At 43.1% G+C, this 24,437-nt stretch overlaps 1 protein-coding gene and 1 non-coding gene across 5 annotated transcripts in view; both read right to left on the bottom strand.

Moving 5' to 3' along the window:
* The window catches only part of MTCH2 (mitochondrial carrier 2), a 48,901-nt gene extending 25,481 nt beyond the window's left edge, over positions 1–23,420 (bottom strand). The window contains exons 1-12 of one of the 4 annotated variants that reach the window (XM_021665995.2): positions 23,255–23,420; positions 20,181–20,265; positions 19,918–20,024; positions 13,397–13,423; positions 12,687–12,749; positions 10,468–10,525; positions 9,843–9,894; positions 9,313–9,372; positions 7,409–7,502; positions 5,467–5,514; positions 4,434–4,501; positions 715–790 (exon numbers count right to left, since the gene is read on the bottom strand). In XM_021665995.2, the coding sequence (XP_021521670.1) occupies positions 715–790; positions 4,434–4,501; positions 5,467–5,514; positions 7,409–7,502; positions 9,313–9,372; positions 9,843–9,894; positions 10,468–10,525; positions 12,687–12,749; positions 13,397–13,423; positions 19,918–20,024; positions 20,181–20,265; positions 23,255–23,341 (825 nt within the window). In that variant the 5' untranslated portion in view covers positions 23,342–23,420. Of the gene's footprint in view, positions 1–714; positions 791–4,433; positions 4,502–5,466; positions 5,515–7,408; positions 7,503–9,312; positions 9,373–9,842; positions 9,895–10,467; positions 10,526–12,686; positions 12,750–13,396; positions 13,424–19,917; positions 20,025–20,180; positions 20,266–23,254 lie in introns of those variants that run through there. The other 3 variants (XM_021665993.2, XM_064364890.1, XM_064364891.1) reach the window with 3 other exon arrangements.
* On the bottom strand, positions 7,192–7,330 carry LOC135270371 (U4 spliceosomal RNA). The gene has a single exon (XR_010338517.1). It is a non-coding gene; the product is annotated as a U4 spliceosomal RNA (small nuclear RNA).
* Positions 23,421–24,437: the final 1,017 nt, after the last annotated feature.

Below are 24,437 nucleotides of genomic sequence, written 5' to 3'. Positions count from 1 at the left end.
GACTATAGGTGCTTTGCCTGGCTAAATTTTTGTATTTTCTGTAGCGATGAGGTTTCATTGCTACAAAAAAGATGAAGTTTCACCATGTTGCTCAGACTGGTCTCAAACTCCTGGGCTCAAGCAATTTGCCCACCTAGGCCATTTCAAGTGCTAGAATTACAAGCAGGAGCCACTCACCCAGTACATTATTTTAGCACCGAGCCCATTGTTTTATTTTCCAGTAAAGCTTTGCCTAGGTAATAAAGAACTTTTTGTTGCAGATCATACACCTCACAGTAGTAAAAAACCCTAAGTTGGTATGTAGGCAAAATCATCCACTAACAACTCTAGAAGTATGAGACCAGCTCTGTCAGTATCACTGACAAACAACTGGTTATAAAAGGTGAGTCTGAGAAAAAAAAGAATTTAAAATCAAGGCCATCATTTTACTAGGTTAATTATCTACCCGGATCATATTTCTAAGTTGAATGTGAGCACTCAATTGGCTTCTAGATCTCATCCAGGGATTCTTTCTTCTTCATTACTCCTGCTCATGATTTCTAAACATCACATTTTACTGTTATGCCAAAGTGAAACACAGAGCATAGTAAAGTATACATTAACTGGCAGCTAGAGTGACCTACAAGAGTTAACTTGGAATTCCAGAGACATTATTTAAGAAAACAGACAAATAAAAATTAAAAAAAAATGAGAGAGACAGAGAAAAAGAAATACCTCTTTTTGTAGCATGCACCAACAATCTATCCATGATGTATATATTGGGGAGTAAGGAGGGCATCCACCAGCAAGACTAAAATAGAAAAAAACATGAGCTATTCATGTTACTATTACTCAAACATTCTCTCAAGACTTTGATAAATCTTGTCAAAATACTCTCCTGCATAGAAGATTCCCTGAGAGATCATTTTGTTCAATGAAACAAATCAATATTGGAGCAGAGGAGAGATCAAGCATCCGAAAGAGAATTCCTCCCCTATATTTACATTTCAAATCAACAAACATAAACTTCAACCTTAATTTCTTTTTTTTTTTTTTTTGAGACGGAGTTTCGCTCTTGTTACCCAGGCTGGAGTGCAATGGCGCGATCTCGGCTCACCGCAACCTCTGCCTCCTGGGTTCGGGCAATTCTCCTGCCTCAGCCTCCTGAGTAGCTGGGATTACAGGCACGCACCACCATGCCCAGCTAATCTTTTGTATTTTTAGTAGAGATGGGGTTTCACCATGTTGACCAGGATGGTCTTAATCTCTTGACCTCGTGATCCACCCGCCTCGGCCTCCCAAAGTGTTGGGATTACAGGCGTGAGCCACCGCGCCCGGCCTAGCCTTAATTTCTAAAACATTTAGACGTTTCATTTGTGGACAAATGAAACTCCAAAACAGCATTTACATGACTAAAGACAGGGAAAGGTAGCTGGGCGCGGTGGCTCATGCCTGTAATCCGAGCACTCTGGGAGGCTGAGGTTGGCAGATCACCTGAAGTCAGGAGTTCAAGACTAGCCTGGCCAACATGGTGAAACCCCATCTCTACTAAAAATTCAAAAATATGAGCTGGCATGATGGTGCATGCCTGTAATCCCAGCTAGTCGGGAAGCTAAGGCACGTGAATTGCTTGAACCCAAGAGGCGAAGGTTGCAGTGAGCTGAGATTGCGCCACTGCACTCCAGCTTAGGTGACAGTAAGAACCTGCCCCACTATTCCCCAAAAAAGGCCGGGTGCGGTGGCTCACAACTGTAATCCCAGCACTTTGGGAGGCCGAGGCAGGCAAATCATGAGGTCAAGAGATCAAGACCATTCTGGCCAACATGGTGAAACCCCATCTCTACTAAAAATACAAAACTTAGCTGGGTGTGGAGGTGCGTGCCTGTAGTCCCAGCTACTCGGGAGGCTGAGGCATGAGAATTGCTTGAACCCAGGAGGTGGAGGTTGCAGTGAGCTGAGATCGTGCCACTGCACTCCAGCCTGGCGACAGAGTGAGACGCCGTCTCCAAAAAAGGAGAGCAAGGAAAGGGACTTTAAAAAATAACTGGTATTCACAAAGAAACTAAATATGACAATAGATGTAAACAGTGAATATATATGTTCTTACTGAAATATAATCACTTCATCTTGAAAAAACTGTAAATAATAATAATACATTAATTCATCCTTCAAGTATGCACTGGGCTAAAACGTGGCAGTTGCTCTGCATATCAGAAAACATCACAGCTTGCCAGGAGTAAAAGGAAACAAACAAAACCAGAAAACACAAGGATATGTCAGGTACCATATGGGAACAGAATTTTGCATTAAATAAAAAGGCAAGGCTGGGTACAGTTGCTCATGCCTGTAATCCCAGCACTTTGGGAGGCCAAGGCGTGCGGATCACCTGAGGTCTGGAGTTCAAGACCAGCCTGGCCAACATGGCGAAACCCTGTCTCTACTAAAAATACAAAAATTAGCCAGGTATGGTGGTGGGCGCTTGTAGTCTCAGCTACTCTGGAGGATGAGGCAGGAGAATCACTTGAACTTGGGAGGCAGAGGCTGCAGTGAGTCGAGATCACACCACTGCACTCCAGCCTGGGCGACAGAGCGATACTCTGTCTCAAAAAATGAAAAACAAAAAGGCAAAATTTTGGCTGGGCCTGGTGGCTCATGCCTATAATCCCAGCACTTTGGGAGCCCGAGGTGGGCAGATCACCTCTAAGGTCAGGAGTTCAAGACCAGCCTAGTCAACGTGGTAAAACCCCCATCTCTACTAAAAATACAAAAAAATTAGCCAGGCATGGTGGTGAGTGCCTGTAATCCCAGCTACTCAGGAGGCTGAGGCAGGAGAATCATTTGAACCTGGGAGGTAGAGGTTGCAGTGAGCCGAGATGGTGCCACTGCACTACAGCTTGGGCAACCGAGTGAGACTCTATCTCAAAAACAAAAAAAATGACAAAATTTTGCCCAACTCAGTAGAGTCATTTGGCATCTAGAACTTGGAAATCAGTAGAGTCTACCACTATACCGACATCCCTTCTAACCAATACAGAGAAAAGGTCATGAAACTTTCCACCCACTAAATATCCTAATTCTGGTTCTTTAAAACTCACTTTCTCCATAAGGCCCCTAGAAAAAACAGGTATGGGTTGTTATTAAATCCCTGATACCTCTCTTGTCATTTTCATCCTAAAGAAGACAAAGATTTAAAATAACCACATGTTGGCTGGGTGTGGTGGCTCACCCCTGTAATCGCAGCACTTTAAGATGCTGAGGCAGGAGAATCACTTGAGCCTAGAAATTCGAGACCAGCCTGGGCAACAAAGTAAGACCCCATTTCTCCACAAAAAAAATAATTAGCCAGGCACGGTGGCAGGCACATGTACTCCCAACTACTTGGGAAGCTGAGATGGATCACTTGAGCTTAGGAGTTCAAGGCTGCAGTGAGCTAGGACTTCACCACCACACTGCAGCCCTATTTCTAAATAAATTAAAAATAGCCCAGCATGGTAGCACCTGTCTATAATCACAGCTTCTTGGGAAGCTGAGGCATAAGAACTGCTTGAACCCAGGAGGTGTAGGTTGCAACGAACTCCAGCCCAGGTAACAGAGCGAGATTCTATCTAAAAAAAAAAATCTATAAAAAATAATAATTGGCCGGGCACAGTGGCTCATGCCTATAATCCCAGCACTTTGGGAGGTCAAGGCAGGTGGATGACTTGAAGTCAGGAGTTTGAGACCAGCCTGGCCAACAGGGTGAAACCCTGTTTCTACTAAAAATACAAAAATATTAACTGGGTATGGTGGCACATGCCTGTAATCCCAGCTACTCAGGAGGCTGAGGCAGGAGAATCACTTGAACCTAGGAGGCGGAGGTCACAGTGCATTCCAGCCTGGGCAACAGAGCAAGACACCATCTCAAAAAAAAATAGTAATTAATTAATACAAATTGAGGCTGCTGCTGCATAGGGCATACAGAGAAAAAAATTAGGAATCTCATAATGATTCCCATCAATTATACTTTTCTTTCCCCACCTTTTTTTTTTTTTTTTTTTTCCGAGATGGAGTTTCGCTCTTGTTACCCAGCCTGGAGTGCAATGGAGCGATCTCGGCTCACTGCAATCTCTGTCTCCTGGGTTCAGGCAATTCTCCTGCCTCAGCCTCCAGAGTAGCTGGGATTACAGGCACGCGCCACCATGCCCAGCTAATTTTTTGTATTTTTAGTAGAGACGGGGTTTCACCATGTTGACCAGGATGGTCTCGATCTCTTGACCTCGTGATCCACCTGCCTCGGCCTCCCAAAGTGCTGGGATTACAGGCTTGAGCCACCGCGCCCGGCCCTCCCCACCATTTTTTTTTTAAATACCAACCAGAGATTGATACCGATCTTTCATCTTTCCTAAATTTCTACAAGGCTGCTCCACCTGCATACAGTCAGCCACCTACTAGAATAAGAAATACAAAGTACTTACCCACAGTTGTTGACAGCCATAAGATTGGAGACAAGCACAAAGGGATAGGTCAACATACTTGCAAAAAACTGTAAAATGGAAAAAAGGCAGCTGTTATCAGGTTATTCCTAACCTTTATTCTCCTTTCCTTTGCCTTACAGGTCTAGTGCCACTGTGGTGAGACACTCTAACACTTGCCTCGCTTCCTCAGTACTCTGGAGATGCTTCTTCCTCTTAACACACCACTGCAGCCAACATTTTTTTTTTTTCATCCAACATTTTAACAAAAAGCCAGAAGACTTCTCTGATCCTGAGTAGCTAGGACTATAGGTGCACGCCATCATGCCTGGCTATGTCTTTTTTTTTTTTTAACTTCTGTAGAAATGGAGTCTTGTTCAGTTGCCCAGGCTGGTCTCAAACTCTTGACCTCAAGTGATCCTCCTGACTTGGCCTCCCAAAGTGCTGGGTTTACAGGTGTGACCCACCATGTCTGGCCTAAACAATATTATTTAATAGGAAAGGCATATTCCCTACGAAAGCTGAGCAGTACCAAACCATGTGGGCTGTGAGGCAGGGGCTCTGTCTTATTCTCTTTTTTTTTTCTTTGAGATGGAGTATTGCTCTGTTGCCCAGGATGGAGTGCAGTGGCGTGATCTTGGCTCACTGCAGCCTCCACCTCCCAGGTTCCAGTGATTCTCTTGCCTCAGCCTCCCAGGTAGCTGGGATTATAGGCACGTGCCACCACACTTGGCTAACTTTTTTTTTGTAGTAGAGATGGGGCTTCATCATGTTGGCTAGGCTGGTCTTGAACTACTGACCTCAGGTGATCCGCCCACCTTACCCTCCCGAAGTGCTAGGATTATAGGCATGAGCCACCGCACCTGGCCAAAAACTGAGTTATTCTTACCTTTGACAAATATAACAAATTTGAGGGAGATGTCCCAGTGAGACATCTGGTTATCTTAAAGCAGTGATGACACAGGCCAGATTTCAAAGGAAAACAAAACAAAACATAACTATTCCTATAAGGTTGAAAGGATTTTAAAAAACTCACTCCTGTGACAGCTTGAGAATAACTCTTCATTTCATTCATGGTAGAAACCTAAAACAGAAAAACAGCCTTAAATTAATTGCCTACAACCCTACAACAGATCAATATATTCTTTTTTCCTTTTCTTTCTTTCAGACAGGATCTCACTCTGTCACCACCACACCCAGCTAATTTCAAAGTATTTTTTCTTTTTTTTGAGACAGAGTTTCACTCTTGTCGCCTAAGCTGGAGTGCAATGGTGCAATCTCGGCTCACCGCAACCTGCGCCTCCCAGGTTCAAGAGATTCTCCTGCCTCAGTATCCCACGTAGCTGGGATTATAGGCATATGCCACCATGTCCAGCTAATTTTGTATTTTTAGTAGAGACGGGGTTTCTCCATGTTGGTCAGGCTAGTCTCAAACTCCCGACCTCAGATGAGTCACCTGCCTCGGCCTCCCAAAGTGCTGGGATTACAGGCATGAGCCACTGTGCCCAGCTTCAAAGTATTCTTTAAGATGTTATCTTTTTTTTTTTTGAGATGGGATCTCCCTATGTTTGCCCAGGCTAGTCTCAAACTCCTGGGCTCAGGAGATCTCCCTACCTTGATCTCTTAAAGTGCTGAGATTACAGGTGTGAGGCACCATGCCCAGCTAAGAGATGGTGTCTTGCTATGTTGCCTAGGCTGGTTTCAAACTCCTGGTCTCAAGCAATCCTCCCACCTAAGCCTCCTGAGTTGCTGGGATTAGGCTAGAGCTACTGTGCCTGGCTCTCCATGCCTATATAGTCTATCTCTAAATTAACAGTTTGACAGCTTGAAAATTATTATTTTTATTTCTTTGAGACAGGATCTGATCTCTTTCTGTCGCCCAGGCTGGAAGTGCAGTGGTGAGATCACAACTCACTGTTATCTCACAGCCTTGATCTCCTGGGCTCAAGTGATCTTCCCACTTCGGCCTCCCACAGTGTTGGGATTACAGGCATGAACCACCACACCTGGCTAAAACTAATTTTGAGGACAAAACCATAAAACACTGATTGTTAGAATAATAAGGTAGTGGTCAAAATGATCAACCTGACTCAACATTAACAGACAAATTCTTATTATACTAAAAGGCTTTAGGAACGAATGTAAAGGATTTCAAATAAAAAAGAAAATGAGACTGATAAACTTTTCTCATGTCCTAGAAATATAGTCCCTGGAAAACCATATTTATAGTACATCTAAGGGAAAATTCACTACCTTTGTCCACAGCTAGCTTTCTACCAGATATGTTGAAGAAAATCCCTCTCTATACTCAAGAAGTTTACAACATGGATTTAGTTATATATCCCGTGATGTGTTCAATTTTTCACCATGCTATGGAGCTGCCTATGTACAAGAGGTCCCACAAATGCTGACAACTTCTAGATTAATACTGATTCTCAAAGGCTGAGGTTTCTAGAAAGCCCAATATAGGCACCCCCTTAATAGTCCAGATTAGATGAAAATCCCCAGATATACCATAAAGATGTCCCGCTTTCCCAGGTTCTCTAAAGTTTTGGAATCAGTAAAGAAGTGATCTCTTTAAAGCCCTGAACAAACACAGGGCTGAATCTCTTGGGACTTTTAAGGTGATCATTCTATAGTAAACAGTATGGGTCATTTCATTAGCATTTGAACATTTGACTGATAATTTTTAGCTATAGAATTGTTCAGTCTGGCATGTAGCAAACTGTGATCTTACTTTTTTTTTTTTTTTTTAATTCAGTCTCCATAGCGACTGTCAAAAATTACCAATACCAACTATTTCAAGTCGTCATGGTGAGGTATTAGGAAAAGTTTTCAATTAGCAATAATCACGCCTCGGATAAACCTTACTGGCTACAATACTGCCACTGTGCAAAGCTTGTCATCTTACTTTAAAAGCTAATCTAGCTGCCAGATTAAAGCCAAGGCCAGTACATCTCACCAAGGTCACAACCTACCCCACTGTCCAGTGCATAGGTATTGACGAGGTAGGCCAGTGAGTTACACAGCCACAAAGAAAGGATGTCACCTAGAAGGCGAGGAACAAGACCCCTACATGAAGAAACAATAAAAATAAGAACCAAAATATATGATCAGTAAAAAGACAAGCTCTTCAATACAAACACTTCTCAAATAATTAGAGGTCACAAAACATTTTAGGGAAGTAAAAAGGATAATATCAAACACCAGAATCTAGCCCTCATACCTAGCTCATTCTCGTTAACACAGCTGTACTTGAAGCTGATTTCCAATAACTTTTGTTCCTACATTTAAAATGCAGGTCAGCTATACCCTCAGTGGCTCACCTTACTATTCATAACTATAAGCAGAGAGGCAAAAGATTTGCGAGGTGATTTACAGAAGAGACTTAAATATTGTTTTGCTTTGACTAACTTAAAAAATGGTATTGCTAAACTACCTGATATTTAAATTTGGCAGAGAAAAAGATGAGAAAAATTACAAAGAAAGAATGGTCCCAAGTACAGATATAGATGAAAGGCATGAAAAGCACCTTTCTAGGGTCTGGGTGACCTAGGTGAGGCAGCATGGAATAGTGGGAAGGACATTTCCCCGCAGATTAAAGACTAGGGGTGAAATGCCAGCTCCAGCACGCGTCAGTGATGTGCGAGGCAGCAGATGAGACTCTGGGAGCAACACTGAGTTTTAATCTATAAAGTGATACTAATTATAGCTGCCCTGCCTATCTCCCAGGGTATTTATGATACTCAAAATCCATATGTGGAGATACCCTAAAAATTAAAAAAAAACCATTTAGGCAATGTAAAATTTTTCTTCATAGAAGAATGAGGGTAGTAGTCTAAGTCCTTCCAAAGTAAATTCAAGCCTTGCAAAAACTTACTATTTTAGGGTAAGGAAAATACAAGTTAAGATGATTTCCCCATTTTTCAAAATTTATTTTTTTCTCATTTTATTATCTATATAGAATTGAGAGTTTACTATAAGGGTAGAAACTTGGAATTGACTCCTTTGTTAAAAAAAGAAATTCAGCCGGGCGCGGTGGCTCACGCCTGTAATCCCAGCACTTTGGGAGGCCGAGGTGGGTGGATCACGAGGTCAAGAGATCGAGACCATCCTGGTCAACATGGTGAAACCCCGTCTCTACTAAAAATACAAAAAATTAGCTGGGCATGGTGGCGCGTGCCTGTAGTCCCAGCTACTCTGGAGGCTGAGGCAGGAGAATTGCCTGAACCCAGGAGGCGGAGGTTGCGGTGAGCCGAGATCGCGCCATTGCACTCCAGCCTGGGTAACAATAGCAAAACTCCGTCTCAAAAAAAAAAAAAAAAGAAATTCTTTATTTCAATTTTTTTTTTTTTTTGAGACAGAGTCTCACACTGTCACCCAGGCTGGAGAGCAGTGGCTCAATCTCAGCTCACTGCAACGTCCGCCTCCCGGGTTCAAGCAATTCTCCTGCCTCAGCCTCCCAAGCAGCTGGGATTATAGGCATGTACCACCACACCCAGCTAATTTTTGTATTTTTAGTAGAGGCGGGATTTTACCATGTTGACTAAGCTGGTCTTGAACTCCTAACCTCAGGTGATCCGCCCTCCTTGACCTCCCAAAGTGCTGGGATTACAAGCGTGAGCCACCATGCCCAGCCTCAAATGTTTTAAGTATCTAGAAGCAAAGATTTGGGATCTTTACAAGATAATTCTGGTCATATGGGGCCTAAATATGCCTTTCTGCAGAGAAAAAAGAAAAAAAATGAAGGGCCTAAATAGAATGTAACATGAGATAAGTCCAGGGAGTACATTTTCCCCAGGGATTGAATAAAGATTCACTGTCCTCATTTTCAGGAAAAATTTATCACATAGAAATTACATACTAATCCACATTTACTCACGCGAAAAATCCTAGGATGCCCTCTTCCCGATAGATGGTTACTATGGAATCACAAAGTCCACTACGTACACAAGAAGGAAAAGTAAAATACATTAAGATTCTTTTGGAGCTATAAACAAAATAATTTCAATTATCACTTTGGACAAGATCAAATCTACAACCTCCTTCCCCGACACTTTCCTAGCATCCTTTTAGTCTGCAAAAATAGCTAAATTTAGAAAGAGAAGTGAAGCTAGTTCACGTCCGAGTCACGGCACCAGAAAAAAAAGAAAAGCAGTGAAGTTAGTAACTACCTAAGGGTGTAGCAATATGGAGTCCAGGGCTCTGCAACTTACTCTGCAATCCTAGGTAGGTGACAAAACCTGCCTGGGCCTACTTTCTCCTATTTTACTGGTTTTTATGCAGATCAAATGATATGAGATACAAATTTGTTCAACAAACTGTAAGGTATCATAAAAATACAAAGTAGCATTATTCTAGTACTTTGGCTTCAAAAGATCTCCTTGAGTATATGAAAACAAAAACACTTACCAGTACTTGGATTCTCTGCCAATGAACTGTACCATAGATCTCAGAGTGATGACTGTGGAACATAGAGAAAAGATGTGTAAAACTATGTTAAGGCCAGATGCGGTGGCTAACGCCTGTAATCCCAGCAGTTTGGGAGGCCGAGGCCGGCGGATCATCTGAGGTCAGGAGTTCGAGACCAGCCTGACCAACATGGTGAAACCCCCGTCTCTACTAAAAATAAAAAATTAGCCAGGTGTGGTGGCATGCGCCTGTAATCCAAGCTACTCGCTGAGACAGGAGAACTGCTTGAAGCAGGGAGGCAGAGGTTGCAGTGAGCCGAGATCATGCCATTGTACTCCAGCCTGGGCAACAAGAGCAAAACTCTGTCTCAAAAAAAAAAAAAAAAAAGAAAAGAAAAAACTATGTTAAGATAGATTTTGATAGCCCTGGGAGAAAAGATTTTCCACCTAAAGACATTTTGCTATCTGGATAAATTTGATAAAAGCAAAAACAAGCAAGCAAACAAAAACATGCAGGCAAGGCATTTCAGTCAACTGCCATGTCAACCTATCTAAAGTGGTCAGGAGAGATCAAGTTATAAAAGAAAGGTAAGAAATCAGATATCAGTTGTCAACTGCAAACATACCATGGAAGGGATGTGTGATGACAGTAGCAGCAGAACGAGCGATCATCTCTCGAGTTGTCTAGAAACAATCAACACACACTTCTGAAATCTAAATAAATGACACTCAAATGCCTGTGAGAAGGAACATGGGTGCATATCATGGCATAGGATGAAAAAATGAATGACACAGCCCTCCTGTCCTGGCTGGAGTCAAGAAGAGTAGTTTGAACCAGATGCGACAGATCTTATTCTCATTTTTATCATACTTTTCACTCACGGATTTTAATGTTCTATTATAGTTACTTCTCAAAATTTCTCTGCAAAGCAGACTTCTGTCGTTTTCTCAATTTTGCAGGTAAGAGAAACAATAAGGAAACAGGGAAGGTCCCAACAAATAGTCACTAAGCTAAAATAAAAAATATGAGGCCTTTATTGATACTTTTTTTTTTGAGATGAGTCTCATTCTGTCGCCCAGGCTGGAATGCAGTGGCCTGATCTTGGCTCACTGCAACCTCTGCCTCCCAGGTTCAAGCAGTTCTCTTGCCTCAGCCTCCTGAGTAGCTGAGATTACAGGCACGTACCACCACGCCCAGCTAATTTTTGTATTTTTAGTAGACATGGTGTTTCACCATGTTGGTCAGGCTGGTCTCTAACACCTGACCTTGTGATCCACTCACCTCGGCCTCCCAAAGTGCTGGGATTACAGGCGTGAGCCACTGCGCCTGGCCTTATTGAAATTATTAAGTTACTCTCTTATTGGTAAATTATTTTGGAGAGCCTGATATCCATTCTAGACAAATGGCAGGCTTCACTTAGTCTCTACCCACATTTTTGGGAGATGAGAAAAAAGAAAAACTTTGTTTTGTGACTACAATCCAGTAACTGTGTGGTATCTTACAGCTGCTGTGTTTTTCTTAATTTATCTTTCTATTCTACGACTCTGTAAGGAAGTAATAAAGAAAATTAAATTGTAATTCTTGCATTTACATTCTAGGATTGTAAATGTAGCAGGTCTATCATTTCCTTTTGCATTTAAACAATATCTTTAGTCACTGAGTTTTAAGATGGCCCTCATAACTTGGAGGTAATGACAAGGAAAACAATTAAAAAAAAAAAGACAGCCCTCACTCCTTCTCCAATGGCAGTCCAGAGAAGATCCTATGGGACAGGATGGGCAAACTAAGGGAAATAACTAATTGCATGTATCCCTGCTTTTAAGCAAACTAATTTTATGAAAATTTACAGAAAATAGAGCCCATTTATCTGGTTTCCAGACCTTTAGAAATGTTTGTTTTTGGAACATTTATTTTAGACAGCCACATTTCCTGAGTAATTATGACTTCATTAACGACAAGACAATGTGAAGACTAAGAGAATAGTTCTGAAAGCCAAGCACAGAAACACCTATGGCAGAAGATGGGGGTGGGAAATGGGTGATGAGGAACATTTCAGAGTCAGAAAAATGTTGAAAGAGCATTTCTGGATAGATACTATCCAATATACAAAGGGCCTGGTGGTTATTTTCACACTTTTTTCTAATGACAGGGTCTTGCTCTGTCATACCAGCTGGAGTGTGGTGGCACAATCATAGCTCACTGCAGCCTCAACTTCCCAGGCTCAAGTAACCCTCCCACCACAGCCTCTCGAGTGGCTGGGACTACAGATATGCACCACCACACACCTGGCTAATTATTCTATTTTTTGTAGAGAGGCGGTCTCACTATGTTGCATAGGCTGGTCTCTAACTCTTGAAGTCAAGTGACCCTCTTGCCTTGGCCTCCCAAAGTGCTGGGATTACAGGTATGAGCCACCATACCTGGCCTATTTTAACACTTTTATTCCTGAGGTTTTCAACACTATTAGAAGACTTTTGGTATAACCCTCTTCAATTTTAAAGATGCAATGTGTTGGCCAAATGTGTTTTCTTGAAATGCATCTATTCTGTTTTTTTTTCTTTTTTTTTTTTTTTAATTTTTCTTCTTTTTTTAAAAAAAATTTCTTCTTCTTTCTTCCTTTTCCTTACTGGGCAATCTCACACAGCTTGTGAAATGCATCTATTCTGAAGAGCAAGCACTGTCTCTCTTTTTAATGTTAAATATGTAGTAAAGCCGAAATTAAATTGAAGGTTTAATTTCATTAGGGAACAGACACTGAACACACAGGCCTGATGATCCTGATTCCATAGTTGCCACACCGCTGTTTGATCTGGGCAAACAGCACAGGCATAATTCATCTCCTACCTCCTTGATAACGCGGTCAAAGGAAGATGAGACTTCTTTCTGTACATTTCCAGGTCCTAACTCCTAGAAATAAAAATCAAAGAAAACAGAGATCTTGATGGTTTTCTTTTTTTTTCTTTTTTAGAGACGGGGTTTCACCATGTTGGTCAGGCTGGTCTTGAACCCCTGACCTGGTGATCCGCCCACCTCAGCCTCCCAAAGTGCTGGGATTATAGGTGTGAGCCACCGCACTAGCTGATGGTTTTTATTTTTATTTCTTTTGAGATAGGGTCTCGCTTGGTCACTCAGGCTGAGTGCAGTTATATGATCATAGCTCACTGCAGTCTCAACCTCCTGTGCTCAAGTGATCCTCCCACCTCAGCCTCCCAAGTAGCTGAGACTATAGGTGTGTGCCACCAGGCCCAGCTAATCTTTGATTTTCTGTAGAGAAGGAGTTTTAGTATGTTGTCCAGGCTGGTCTCAAACTGTTGGATGCAAGCAATCCTTCCACCTTGGCCTCCGAAAGTCCTGGGATTACAGGCGTGAGCCACCATGCTTAGCCATTTTGATGGTTTCAAACAGAACTATCCAAACTGGTGGCCACCCCTATGACAACACTCACTGAGATGAATGGTAGACTGACTGCTTGGCTTTTGTCCTAAACAGGCCCCAAAAGCAATAATAACTTGCAAGGGAAAAGCCCTCATGCTTCGAAATCAGCTCCAACATACCTCACCCTTGTCACTCTCCTGGTAATGCTATAAAAGAAAAGAAAAAAGATGATTACCGTCATTACAGTGTCATGTGAGAGAAGACACAAAATGAAAACTCTACTGACAGAAAGTAAATTAGCTGAAGCTTTTTTTGTTTTTGTTTTTTTTGTTTTGTTTTCTGCAAATCTTTACTTAACTTCTACTCATTAATCAACTGGAAATATGGATCTCCAAGATAAACTTGTTTCTAAGTTTAATGTACTGGTCAGCTGGAAGAAAAGCAAATGCTCATGAAAACTCTTCTTTGAAAGAAGAAAAGGGGACAGGTGCAGCAGCTCATGCCTGTAACCCCAGCACTTTAGGAGGTTGTGGTGGACAGATCACCTGAGGTCAGGAGGTCGAGACTACCCTGGCCAACATGGTGAAACTCCGTCTCTACTAAAAATACAAAAATTAGCAAGGCATTGTGGCCAACGCCTATAATCCCAGCTCCTACAGAGGCTGGGGCAGGAGAATCGCTTGAACCCACGAGGCAGAGGTTGCAGTGAGCCAAGATCACAGCACAGCACTCCAGCCTGGGTGACAGAACAAGACTCCATTTCAAAAAAAAAAAAGAAAGAAGACGAAAGGCCAGGCGCAGTGGCTCTCATGCCTATAATCCCAGGAATTTGGGAGGCTTTGGAAGGCTGAGGCAGGTGGATCATTTTAAGTCAGGAGTTCAAAACCAGTCTAGCCCATGTGGCAAAACCCCATCTCTACTAAAAACACAAAAATTAGCTGGGTGTGGTAGCGGGCGCCTATAATCCCAGCTACTCAGGAAGCTGAGGCAGGAGAATCACTTGAACCCAGGAGGTGAAGGCTGCAGTGAGCTGAGATCACACTACTGCACTCCAGCCTGGGCAACAGAGCGAGATTCCAGAAAAAAAGAAAAGGGGCTGGGCATGGTGCCTAACGCCTGTAATCCCAGCACTTTGGAAGGCTGAAGAGGGAGGACTGCTTGAACCCAGGAATTCAAGACCAGAATGGGCAACATAGCAAGACTTTGTCTCTAAATAAATAAATAAACTTAAATAAATATATATTTTAAATTTTTTATTTTGAGATGGAGTACACTGGCACAATCTCAGCTCACTGCAACCTCCGCCTCCTGGGTTCAAGCAATTCTCCTGTCTCAGCCTCCCAAGTAGCTGCGACTACAGGCACATGCCACCACACCCAGCTAATTTTCTTCTTTTAGTAGAGATGGGGTTTTGCCATGTTGGCCACAATGGTCTTGATCTTTTGACCTTGTGATCTGCCTGCCTCAGCCTCCCAAAGTGCTGGGATTAGGCATGAGCCACCGCGCCTAGCCTCAGAAATAATTAAAAAATAAGAACAACAAAAACAAAAAAGAAAATTCAAGAACTTTATTAAACATACAGTTTTAACAGAAAATTAGTAAAAATATAGCCCAGGGTTCCTACTTTTCTCATGGAAAAGGCACGACCAAAACCAAATTAGGGCAAGACTCTTTTCTTCACTGCATAAAAGGACAGAGAATTGGTGCTAAGTCTGAATAGCTGAAATCGCCTCACTTTTGATTTTGTATCTGACCGTTTCTAAAACAAGCAAGAAAGGGTTTTTTTTTCCCTCTCTTCTAGAGAAGAGACCATGAATACTGCCAGAGCCCAGAGTATACTGCAAGAGGAATTTTTTGTGGGATATTTTAGAAATAGACTGTGAGCTAGGTAAAAAGAAAAACTATCAGTTGAGAGCTCCTTCTTGTGTAACCACCAGTTTTATTGTTTTCTTATTTTTTAATCTCAGTTTTATTATTTTCTAGCCATACCAGATTTAAAAAATAGACAACATTTTCTCTTGTAAAAAGAATTGTGTTTCAAAAAATCATGGGCAAGAGAGTATATGTCAAGATTAAGCAAAGTATTGTATTTTGGCCAAATTCCAGGTCCTTGGCTAGAATTAATTCTAATAGCTTCAGGTCTCTAAAAATTTTCACTCATTTCTATACTTTGTTTTTTGCTCCATTGATACAGTTATCTAACCTGTCTTCTATATTCCCCTAATTTCATTTTAATTCTTGTTCAGACATACAAAATTATTTATGGTAAAGGTTAATAATGTTTTCAGCCCTGCATACATCTTTCTTCTTGACTGCACAAGCAGCTCTGGATGCTAAGTGTAGTACCAACTCTGTCATATTTCACTGGACTACATTTGGAGCGTATTTAGGGTACCTGGTTACCTCAAGTTTGTCTTACTTTACAGTTACATAAAGTAACTTAGTCTCAAGTAGTGCTTTTGCTTTTTCTCTAAGTCTATACATAAACCTCTTTGGGCCGGGCGCGGTGGCTCACGCCTGTAATCCCAGCACTTTGGGAGGCCGAGGCAGGTGGATCATGAGGTCAAGAGATCGAGACCATCCTGGTCAACATGGTGAAACCCTGTCTCTACTAAAATAAAATACAAAAATTAGTTGGGCATGGTGGCGCATGCCTGTAGTCCCAGCTACTCGGGAGGCTGAGGCAGGAGAATTGCTTGAACCCAGGAGGTGGAGGCTGTGGTTAGCTGAGATCGCGCCATTGCACTCCAGCCTGGGTAACAAGAGTGAAACTCTGTCTCAAAAAAAAAAAAAAAAAACAAACAAAAAAACACCTCTTTGGCTAGATGACAACTGTCTTTCCATATGTAAATTTCATGGAAGTAACACCAACAATTTCACTGAGTCAAGAGTGTGGCTGGAAAAGAAAGACCGGTAATCAATTCACCAAAGACATGGGCCCACTAAGATTCAAACACTCTGACTCATGAAATGGTGCTTCCAGATTCAGTCCAGAGGACTGACAACAGTAAGTATATTAAAAATAACAGGCTAAGAATAACAGGCTGGGACTGGGTGGCTCACGCCTACAACCCCAGCACTTTGGGAGGCCTAGGTGGGTGGATGACCTGAGGTTGGGAGGTCGAGACCAGCCTGACCAACATGGAAAAACCTCATCTCTACTAAAAATACAACATTAGCCAGAGGTGGTGGTGCATGCCTGTAATTCCAGCTACTCAAGGGGCTGAGGCAGGAGAATCACTTGAACCCGGGAGGCAGAGGTTGTGGTGAGCCCCTGGACAACAAGGCAAGAGCGAAACTCTATCTCAAAAAAAAAAAACAAAAAAGAAGAGCAAAATGATTGAAGGGTTAATCAGATTGCATGTGAGGAACTGGCTGAAAAACCTCTTTAATTCAAACTTCCTTAATTCAGATCAATGAAGGATGAAGAAATATATATAAAATCCAAGCCAACTAGGTCATGAAATTGTTTTAACGAAATCATTATTTGCTTATCAGATGTTAAAACATTAGAATTGGCCAGGTGCAGTGGCTCAAGCCTGTAATTCCAGCAGTTTCCGAGGCTGAGGTGGTCAGATCACGAGGTCAGGATACAGAGACCATCCTGGCTAACACGGTGAAACCCTGTCTCTACTAAAAATACAAAAAATTACCCGGGCGTGGTGGCACGTGCCTGTAATCCCAGATACTCAGAAGGTTGTGGCAGGAGAATTGCTTGAACCCAGGAGGCAGAGGCTGCAATGAGCCAAGATCGTTTTACTGCACTCCAGCCTGGGCGACAGAGCGAGACTCCATCTCAAACAAATAAACGAAAAAACAAACAAAACCATATCCTTAGTACCAGTAGGAAACAGAATAGACCAGAAAACCTGTGAGTTTTATATTGTCAATCACACTCATGCTGCAGAACCTTCCCTTCGATTATTCTAAGTGGTACAGGCTTCTTATTCATAACACCTTTATAAAACACCAGAATTGCCCTTTATAAACTGTCCTTTATTTATAAAGGGCAATTCTGTCTGTAGAAGTACTTTCTAAATATTAAGACTTCCTTCAGTTTAACCTACATGGAAATAGGTGGAAACGAGAAATCCGTACAATCAAAATTACATTACAAGCTTCGGCATTAGAAGTAAAAAACAGGCCAAGCATGGTGGTTCAGGCCTGTAATCCCAGCACTTTGGGAGGCTGAGGCAGGTGGCTCACGAGGTCAGGAGTTCGAAACCAGCCTGGCCAACATAGGGAAACCCTATCTGTACTAAAAATACAAAACATTCGCCAGTCATGGTGGCAAGTGCCTATAATCCCAGCTACTCAGGAGGCTGAGGCAGGAGAAGCTCTTGAACCCAGGAGGCAGAGGTCACAGTGAGCCAAGATTGATTGCACCACTGCACTCCAGCCTGGGCAACAGAGCAAGAGACTCCATCTCAAACAAACAAAAAAAATGTAACTTTGATATTTTAAAAACATTTCGATTTCCAGCTCTTGGGAACTTGGAAAATAAAAACATTTCATAAAACATCTCAAGCATACAGAAAAATTAAGAATTTACCTATACATCCACCACCAAGGCTAAATAGATGTTAACATTTTGGCCTTTTTTTGCTTAAGATCTCCCACCTTCCTTTTTTTTTTTTTTTTGAGACAGAGTCTCATCTCACTTTGATCTCACTTTGTTGCCCAGGCTGGAGTGCAGGGCACAATCTCGGTTCATTGTAACCTCCATCTCCTGGGTTTAAGCCATTCTCATGCCTCAGTCTCTTGGGTAGCTGGGATTATAGGCATGCACCACTACACCTGGCTAATTTCTCTCTTTTTTTTTTTTTTTTTGAGACGGAGTTTCGCTCGTTACCCAGGCTGGAGTGCAATGGCACGATCTCGGCTCACTGTAACCTCCGCCTCCTGGGTTCAAGCAATTCTCCTGCCTCAGCCTCCCGAGTAGCTGGGACTACAGGTGCGTGCCACGATGCCCAGCTAATTTTTGTATTTTTAGTAGAGACAGGGTTTCACCATGTTGACCAGGATGGTCTCGATCTCTTGACCTCGTGATCCACCCGCCTCGGCCTCCCAAAGTGCTGGGATTATAGGTGTGAGCCACCGCGCCCAGCAATTTCTCTATTTTTACTAGAGATGGGATTTCACCACATTGCCCAGGCTGTCCTTAAACGATCCACTAGCACTGGCCTCCCATACTGCTAGGATTATAGGCATAAGCCACTGCACTCCACCTTGCCTTCTTTTAATATATATATATATATGTATATATTTTTTTTTGAAACAAGGTCTCACTACATTGCCCAAGGTGGTCTTGAACTCCTGGGCTCAAGCCACCCTCTCATGTTGGTCATCTCTCTAAGTACTGGGTTTACAGGGGTGAGCCACTATGCCTGGCCTTGCAGTCTTAAAGTACCACAGACAAAGCTGAAGTTTCACCTCTCATCCCTCCCTTTTCCCACAAGTAACCTACCACGCCTCCATGTACAATTTAGTGAGGCTTTTTTTTAAAACTATAAACATTTATTTAATGTGACGCACAGAATAGTGTGCAAAACACAAATGTACAATGTAAGAAATAATTAAAAGGCAAACATCCATGTAGTCACGATCTAGGTCAAGGAAAATCCTTTTTTTTCCCCTAGACAAAATCTCACTCTGTCACCCAGGCTGGACCTATGGGGCTTAAGTGATTCTTTCCCCTCTGCTTCCTGAGTAGCAGAAACCACAGGAATGTAACACCACACCTGGCTAGTATTTCGGTTTTTTAAAATTTTTGTAGAGGAGGTCTCACTATGTTGCCCAGGCTGGTCTCAAACTCCTGGCTCAAGCAGCCCTCCAGCCTCAGCCTCCGAGAGTGCTAAGATGACAGACATGAGCCACCAGGTCCAGCCAAGGAAAATCACTGTCATTATCCCAGACATGTGGTTCCTCCTCTCCATCTCCCCATAGATAACCACTACCCTGAATTTTATGTTTACTTTGTTATAGTCTGTTTTTTATTTTGGGGATGGAGTTTTGTTCTTGTCGCCAAGGCTGGAGTGCAATGGCACCATCTCGGCTCACTGCAACCTCCATCTCCTGGGTTCAAACGATTCTCCTGCCCCAGCCTCCCAAGGAGCTGGGATTACAGGAATGTGCAACCACATCTGGCTAATTTTTTTGTATTATTAACAGAGATGGGGTTTCACCATGTTGGCCAGGCTGGTCTCGAACTCCTGACCTCAGGTGATCCACCTGCCTCAGCCTCCCAAAGTGCTGAGATTACAGGAGTGAGCCACCACACCTGGCCTATTATATTCTTTTGTAAAAAATACAAGTTTTTAATAGGAAAAATACGTTACCAGGGTAACACAAGAAATAAGAGGAAAACAACTTTGGGGAAAAAAAATGTATGTTTTAGTCAGCTTCCTTCTTCCTTCAAAGAAACAGAGCTGTACAGGTGATCAAATAAGTGCATGTATTTAATTTCCGCTCCGAATGACTGGGTCGGAAGAGGAAGGTACGTAGATCAAAATAAAATACTTCATTTTAAAGGAATTTCCCTTGCTAAAGAAGAAAAGATATTTCAAGAAAATGTTTTCCAAGAGGAAGAAAGGACAGGGTTACAAATGTGTCTTTTAAATTGCTCTTGATATGTACAGAACAAACTGTGTGTAACGGGTAAGCAAAATCTATGGGAAGACTGACTGAATTTTCCTCTTACCTGTAAAACTTTACCGTGGACCACAGTTCCAAGGACTCCCGAACACAGTCTTGGAGTTAAGCCTGTGAACAACCCACGCCTCCCGTCGATACTGGCAATGTGCTGAGCTAAGAACACAAGTCAGAGATGTAGTCAAGTTCTAGTCAAGAGAAATGGATGTACTACAATTTCAAACAAGCTTTCTATATATTTTCTTTTGGTAACAACTCTGCCTATCACAGTCCTCAATATCATCCAAACCCAAATAAATCAAACACACTTACCATAAGAAAAGAGACCAGGAAGCTGACACACTTGCCGCCCAAAAATATTTCGTCCTATTGTTGGAGGAAGAGGCTCATATCCCACCTTTAAAAACAATGGAATATATCAATATTAAGCAATATTTCCAGAAATGTCTTGCTTGCAGGGTCTCAAATAAAGAACAAAATTTGGGTTATAATTTTTAAACACAAGTAAAAATGCAGCCAATGTTTTCCAAGGCAATGATGAAGTATCATTCTTGTAGGTTTTTCTTCTGTTGGTAATACTGAGTTCAATAAACTCCAAGTTTTGTTTTGGTTCAAGTTCTATGAAGTAAATCATATAGCTGAGATAGGTTAATACCAAACTGAAAATAAAGGAAGGGAACTTTTGTGTTAGGAAAGCTACAGTTTACTAAGGGGGCGGAAAAATACTTTCTAAATAAAATCTAAGGCATATTTTATATTTGAACGAAATGAGAAGACATCCGGTACGCCAGCATCAACTGCATATTTGGCTACCTACACAGAATACTCAAACGGCAAATGCAGATATAGCTGGATAATTCACTTAGCAAAGAATTACAAGATAACTTCATATTAGAAGAACAGGCTGTCAGTGGCTCATGCCTGTAATCCCCACACTTTGGGAGGCCAGGGCAGGTGGATCACCTGTGGTCAGGAGTTCAAGACCAGCCTGGCCAACATGGTGAAACTCTGTCTCTACTAAAAATACAAAAATTAGCTGGGTGTGGTGGCAGGTGCCTGTAATCTTAGCTACTTGGGAGGCTGAGGCAGGAGAATCACTTGAACCCCAGAGGCAGGTTGCAGCGAGCCAAGATTGCACCACTGCACTCCAGCCCAGGCCAACAGCAGCGAGACTCCATCTCAAAACAAAACAAAAGCAAAAACAAAACAAAACAAAGGCTATCATTAACAGTTAATGAAAGTCATTTTATACAGTTAATGATTACCATGGTCTTTGTACAATATACTCAGTATTTTTAATACTACATGTACTTGAGAGAATAAACACTGTAGGACATAGTTTTGATGACAGTTCTGACTCTTAACCTGTCCTATTGAATAGCTCCTGGCCTGGCGTGGTGGCTCATGCCATGTAATCCCAGAACTTTGGGAGGCCAAGGTGGGTGGATCACCTGAGGTCAGGAGTTCGAGACCAGCCTGGCAAACATAGTGAAACTCCATCTCTACGAAAAATACAAAAATTAGCTAGGTGTGGTGGCAGGCACCTGGTAATCCCAGCTACTCAGGAGGCTGAGGCAGGAGAATCGCTTAAACCTGGGAGGCGGAGGTTGTGGTGAGCAGAGATTGTGCCATTGCACTCCAAACAAGAGTGAAACTCCGTATCAAAAATAAACAAACAAATAAATAACTCCTGTCTGAGCTCCCTGAAAGTGCTATCAAATAACTAGTTTTATTTTTATTTATTTACTGATTTATTTTTTAGAAACTGAGTTTCCAAAAAACTCTCTTTTTTGGCTCACTGTAACCTCCGCCTGCTGGGTTCAAGTAATTCTTGTGCCTCAGCCTCCCAAGTAGCTGGGATTACAGGTGTCCGCCACCACATCCAGCTGATTTTTTTTTTTTCAGTAGAGATAGGGTTTCACCATGTTGGCCTGGCTGGTCTTGAACTCCTGACCTCAGGTGATCTGCCTGCCTCAGGCGTCCAAAGTGTTGGGATTACAGGCATGAGCCACCATGCCTGGCCCAAGTATCTGTTTTTAAAACTGACTATTTGGGAAATTCACCACAACTCCTGAGCTACTTGGCAATGCAAAGAAGTTAGGAAATCAGAATTAAGGATACTGAAAAGTTTTTGAGGCAAGAGCTCTGAAGATCACTAGAAAACCCCATCTCCAGAGAGGTATTGAGTAGTGGATTCTAACTAGATATATTGAAACATGCTGTCATCTCAGATGCTATCCAGTTCCAAATTTGCCAATTCTGTTTTAGATGTCACAGTACATTCTAATCAGTCTTTGTTTTCGGTGCAAATAATTTATTTACAATAGCCTTTAACATATGGAATCTGAATTCACAGGGGTCTATTGAGCAAGAAATAATTAGGATTCCCAACAACAAGAGTAAGAAATGTGGCCCTCTCTAGTGTCTTGCCTATGTTTTACAGAAAAGCAGACGGCGAGGACAGGGGTTCTAAAAACTGTTCCGTTCCTAGGCACAGTGCAGGAGGTAATTATGTCAACTCTCAATAAAGTATTTTAAACAATGACCTGCCCATTACAGGGCTATTCAGGAAAGGAACTGGAAACACTATCACCTGGCTTACCTGCATGTGAATATATAATACCATGTAAGAATTATTTGACAGTAGATTAGAAACTAACTCCCATGTTTAAACTCGCTAAAACTCAGCTTAACTAATTTCCAGCTCTAACAAATGTGATTTTCATTGTCAGGAGCCACATGGGGTGCAGCTGGAAAGCGGTCAATGCATCCTTCCGAAATCTGACAGCGCAATCCCTTCATTAACACTTCTGAATGAGCGCCTTGTGTTTCTCTGGGTATCTGGTGAGAAAACCTCGGAACAGAGGAGCAGTAGTAACAGTAGCATAAAAATTTAAAAACAAGGAATAAAAAATAAAATGTTGGTTCCCACCTAACTTCACATTTGTCTTCAACTGAACATTTCATGTCTTGCGTCTGAGATTTTGGGGGGAGGAGTGGTGAATGTGAATTTCAGAGGGGAGAGGGAGGGTTCAGAAGCCCTCGGTGGCGACTAGCCAGGATCCACCTCAGGGAAGAAGAACCAAAGTTCAGCAGATCCGCCGGGCCGGGCAGGGCAGGGCAGAGCAGAGCAGAGCATAGTGGCGGTTGGCTAAAGGGAGGAGTGGGCCTCAACGCGAGGCCGGGAGGCAAGAGTTCCGCGAGGCCCCCGAGCGAGGCCGCGGGACGGAGGAAGCTGTCCCTGCGGGGAGGGAAAGGGCAGCGGAGGAGCAGCAGCATCCCGGGAGAATGAAGGACCCGCAAGGCTGAGGCCGATCCTCAGGCGCCCACAGCAGCAGCGACCGAACGGGGCACCGGGCGGGGAAGGGAGCGGCGACGCCTCATACCTGGATGAGCACTTTCACGTACATGAGCGGCTGGGACAGGATGGTGAGACCGGAGCCCAGGAGCACCTGACTGGCCGCGTCCGCCATGATGGCACCCGCGGACGGACAGACAGACTGAGCCACCAAGCGACCTGGTGAGCCGGTCCTGGGTCACGTGCCAGGGCCGCCGGTTTCACTGGCCCGCCCAGAACGAGCGCGCACGCACGCACCGGCGCACGCCTCCCCGCCCAGTTCCCGCCCTCCGCCCTGCCCAGAAAAACGGCAGGCGCTCGCGATGGGGCGCTGGGGTCGGGGCGGGGCTTATGGGACGCAAGCGCATGCGTTCTGCCGGGGGCTCGTTCTTCGCCAAAAATGACGGTTTCTCTTGCACATGCGCTGGCCCCAAGTGTCCGGAAACAGAATGGGAGTGGCAGTGGGGGAGTGTGACCCTGACGGCAAAGGCAAGGTCAGAGGACTGAAAAGAATTGAAAAGGATTCTTCGTTATGCTTCATCTCTGCACTTGCCCTTTGGGCATCATCAACATAGGGTTCAGAAGATATTCAGCATCAGAGCCCTAACAGTCTAGTGGCTGATAGCGAATCATTAATCCGCTAGCGAGTTGCTCTTCATTCATTTATTTGTTTAATTAATGTTATCTTCTCAGAAATATCTTCTCTGACCATTCTAAAATTACCTCCCTGTTCTTTTCTCTCTTTTTTTTTTTTTTTTTTTTGAGACGGAGTCTTGCTCTGCCACCCAGGCTGGAGTGTAGTGGTGTTGATCTCGGGTAACCGCAACCTCCACCTCCCAGGTTCAAGCGATTCTCCTGCCTCAGCCTCCCGAGTAGCTGGTATTACAGACGTGCGCCACCACACCCAATTAATTTTTGTATGTTTAGTAGAGATGGGGTTTCGCCATGTTGGCCAGGCTGGTCTCAAACTCCTGACCTTGTGATGTGCCCACCTTGGCCTCCCAAAGTGCTGGGATTACAGGCTTGAGCCACCACATCCAGCCAGCTCCCCCTTATTTTCTCCCATATCGCCCTGCTCCATAGCATTATCACTGAAATTATGTCTCCTCCACTGGAATGGAAGCTCCATGAGTTCAGGAACCATGACAGCTTTTGTTCACGGTTGAGTTTTCAATGTCCAGCACATACGAGGTGCTCAATAAATATTGCACAAGCGAACAAATAATTCAGTG

The sequence above is a fragment of the Aotus nancymaae genome, unplaced genomic scaffold, assembly GCF_030222135.1.
Source record: "Aotus nancymaae isolate 86718 unplaced genomic scaffold, 86718_ANA_hifiasm-v0.15.2.pri h1tg000059l, whole genome shotgun sequence".
Classification (NCBI taxonomy): domain Eukaryota; kingdom Metazoa; phylum Chordata; class Mammalia; order Primates; family Aotidae; genus Aotus; species Aotus nancymaae.
This window is presented reverse-complemented; position numbering and strand designations above follow the sequence as displayed.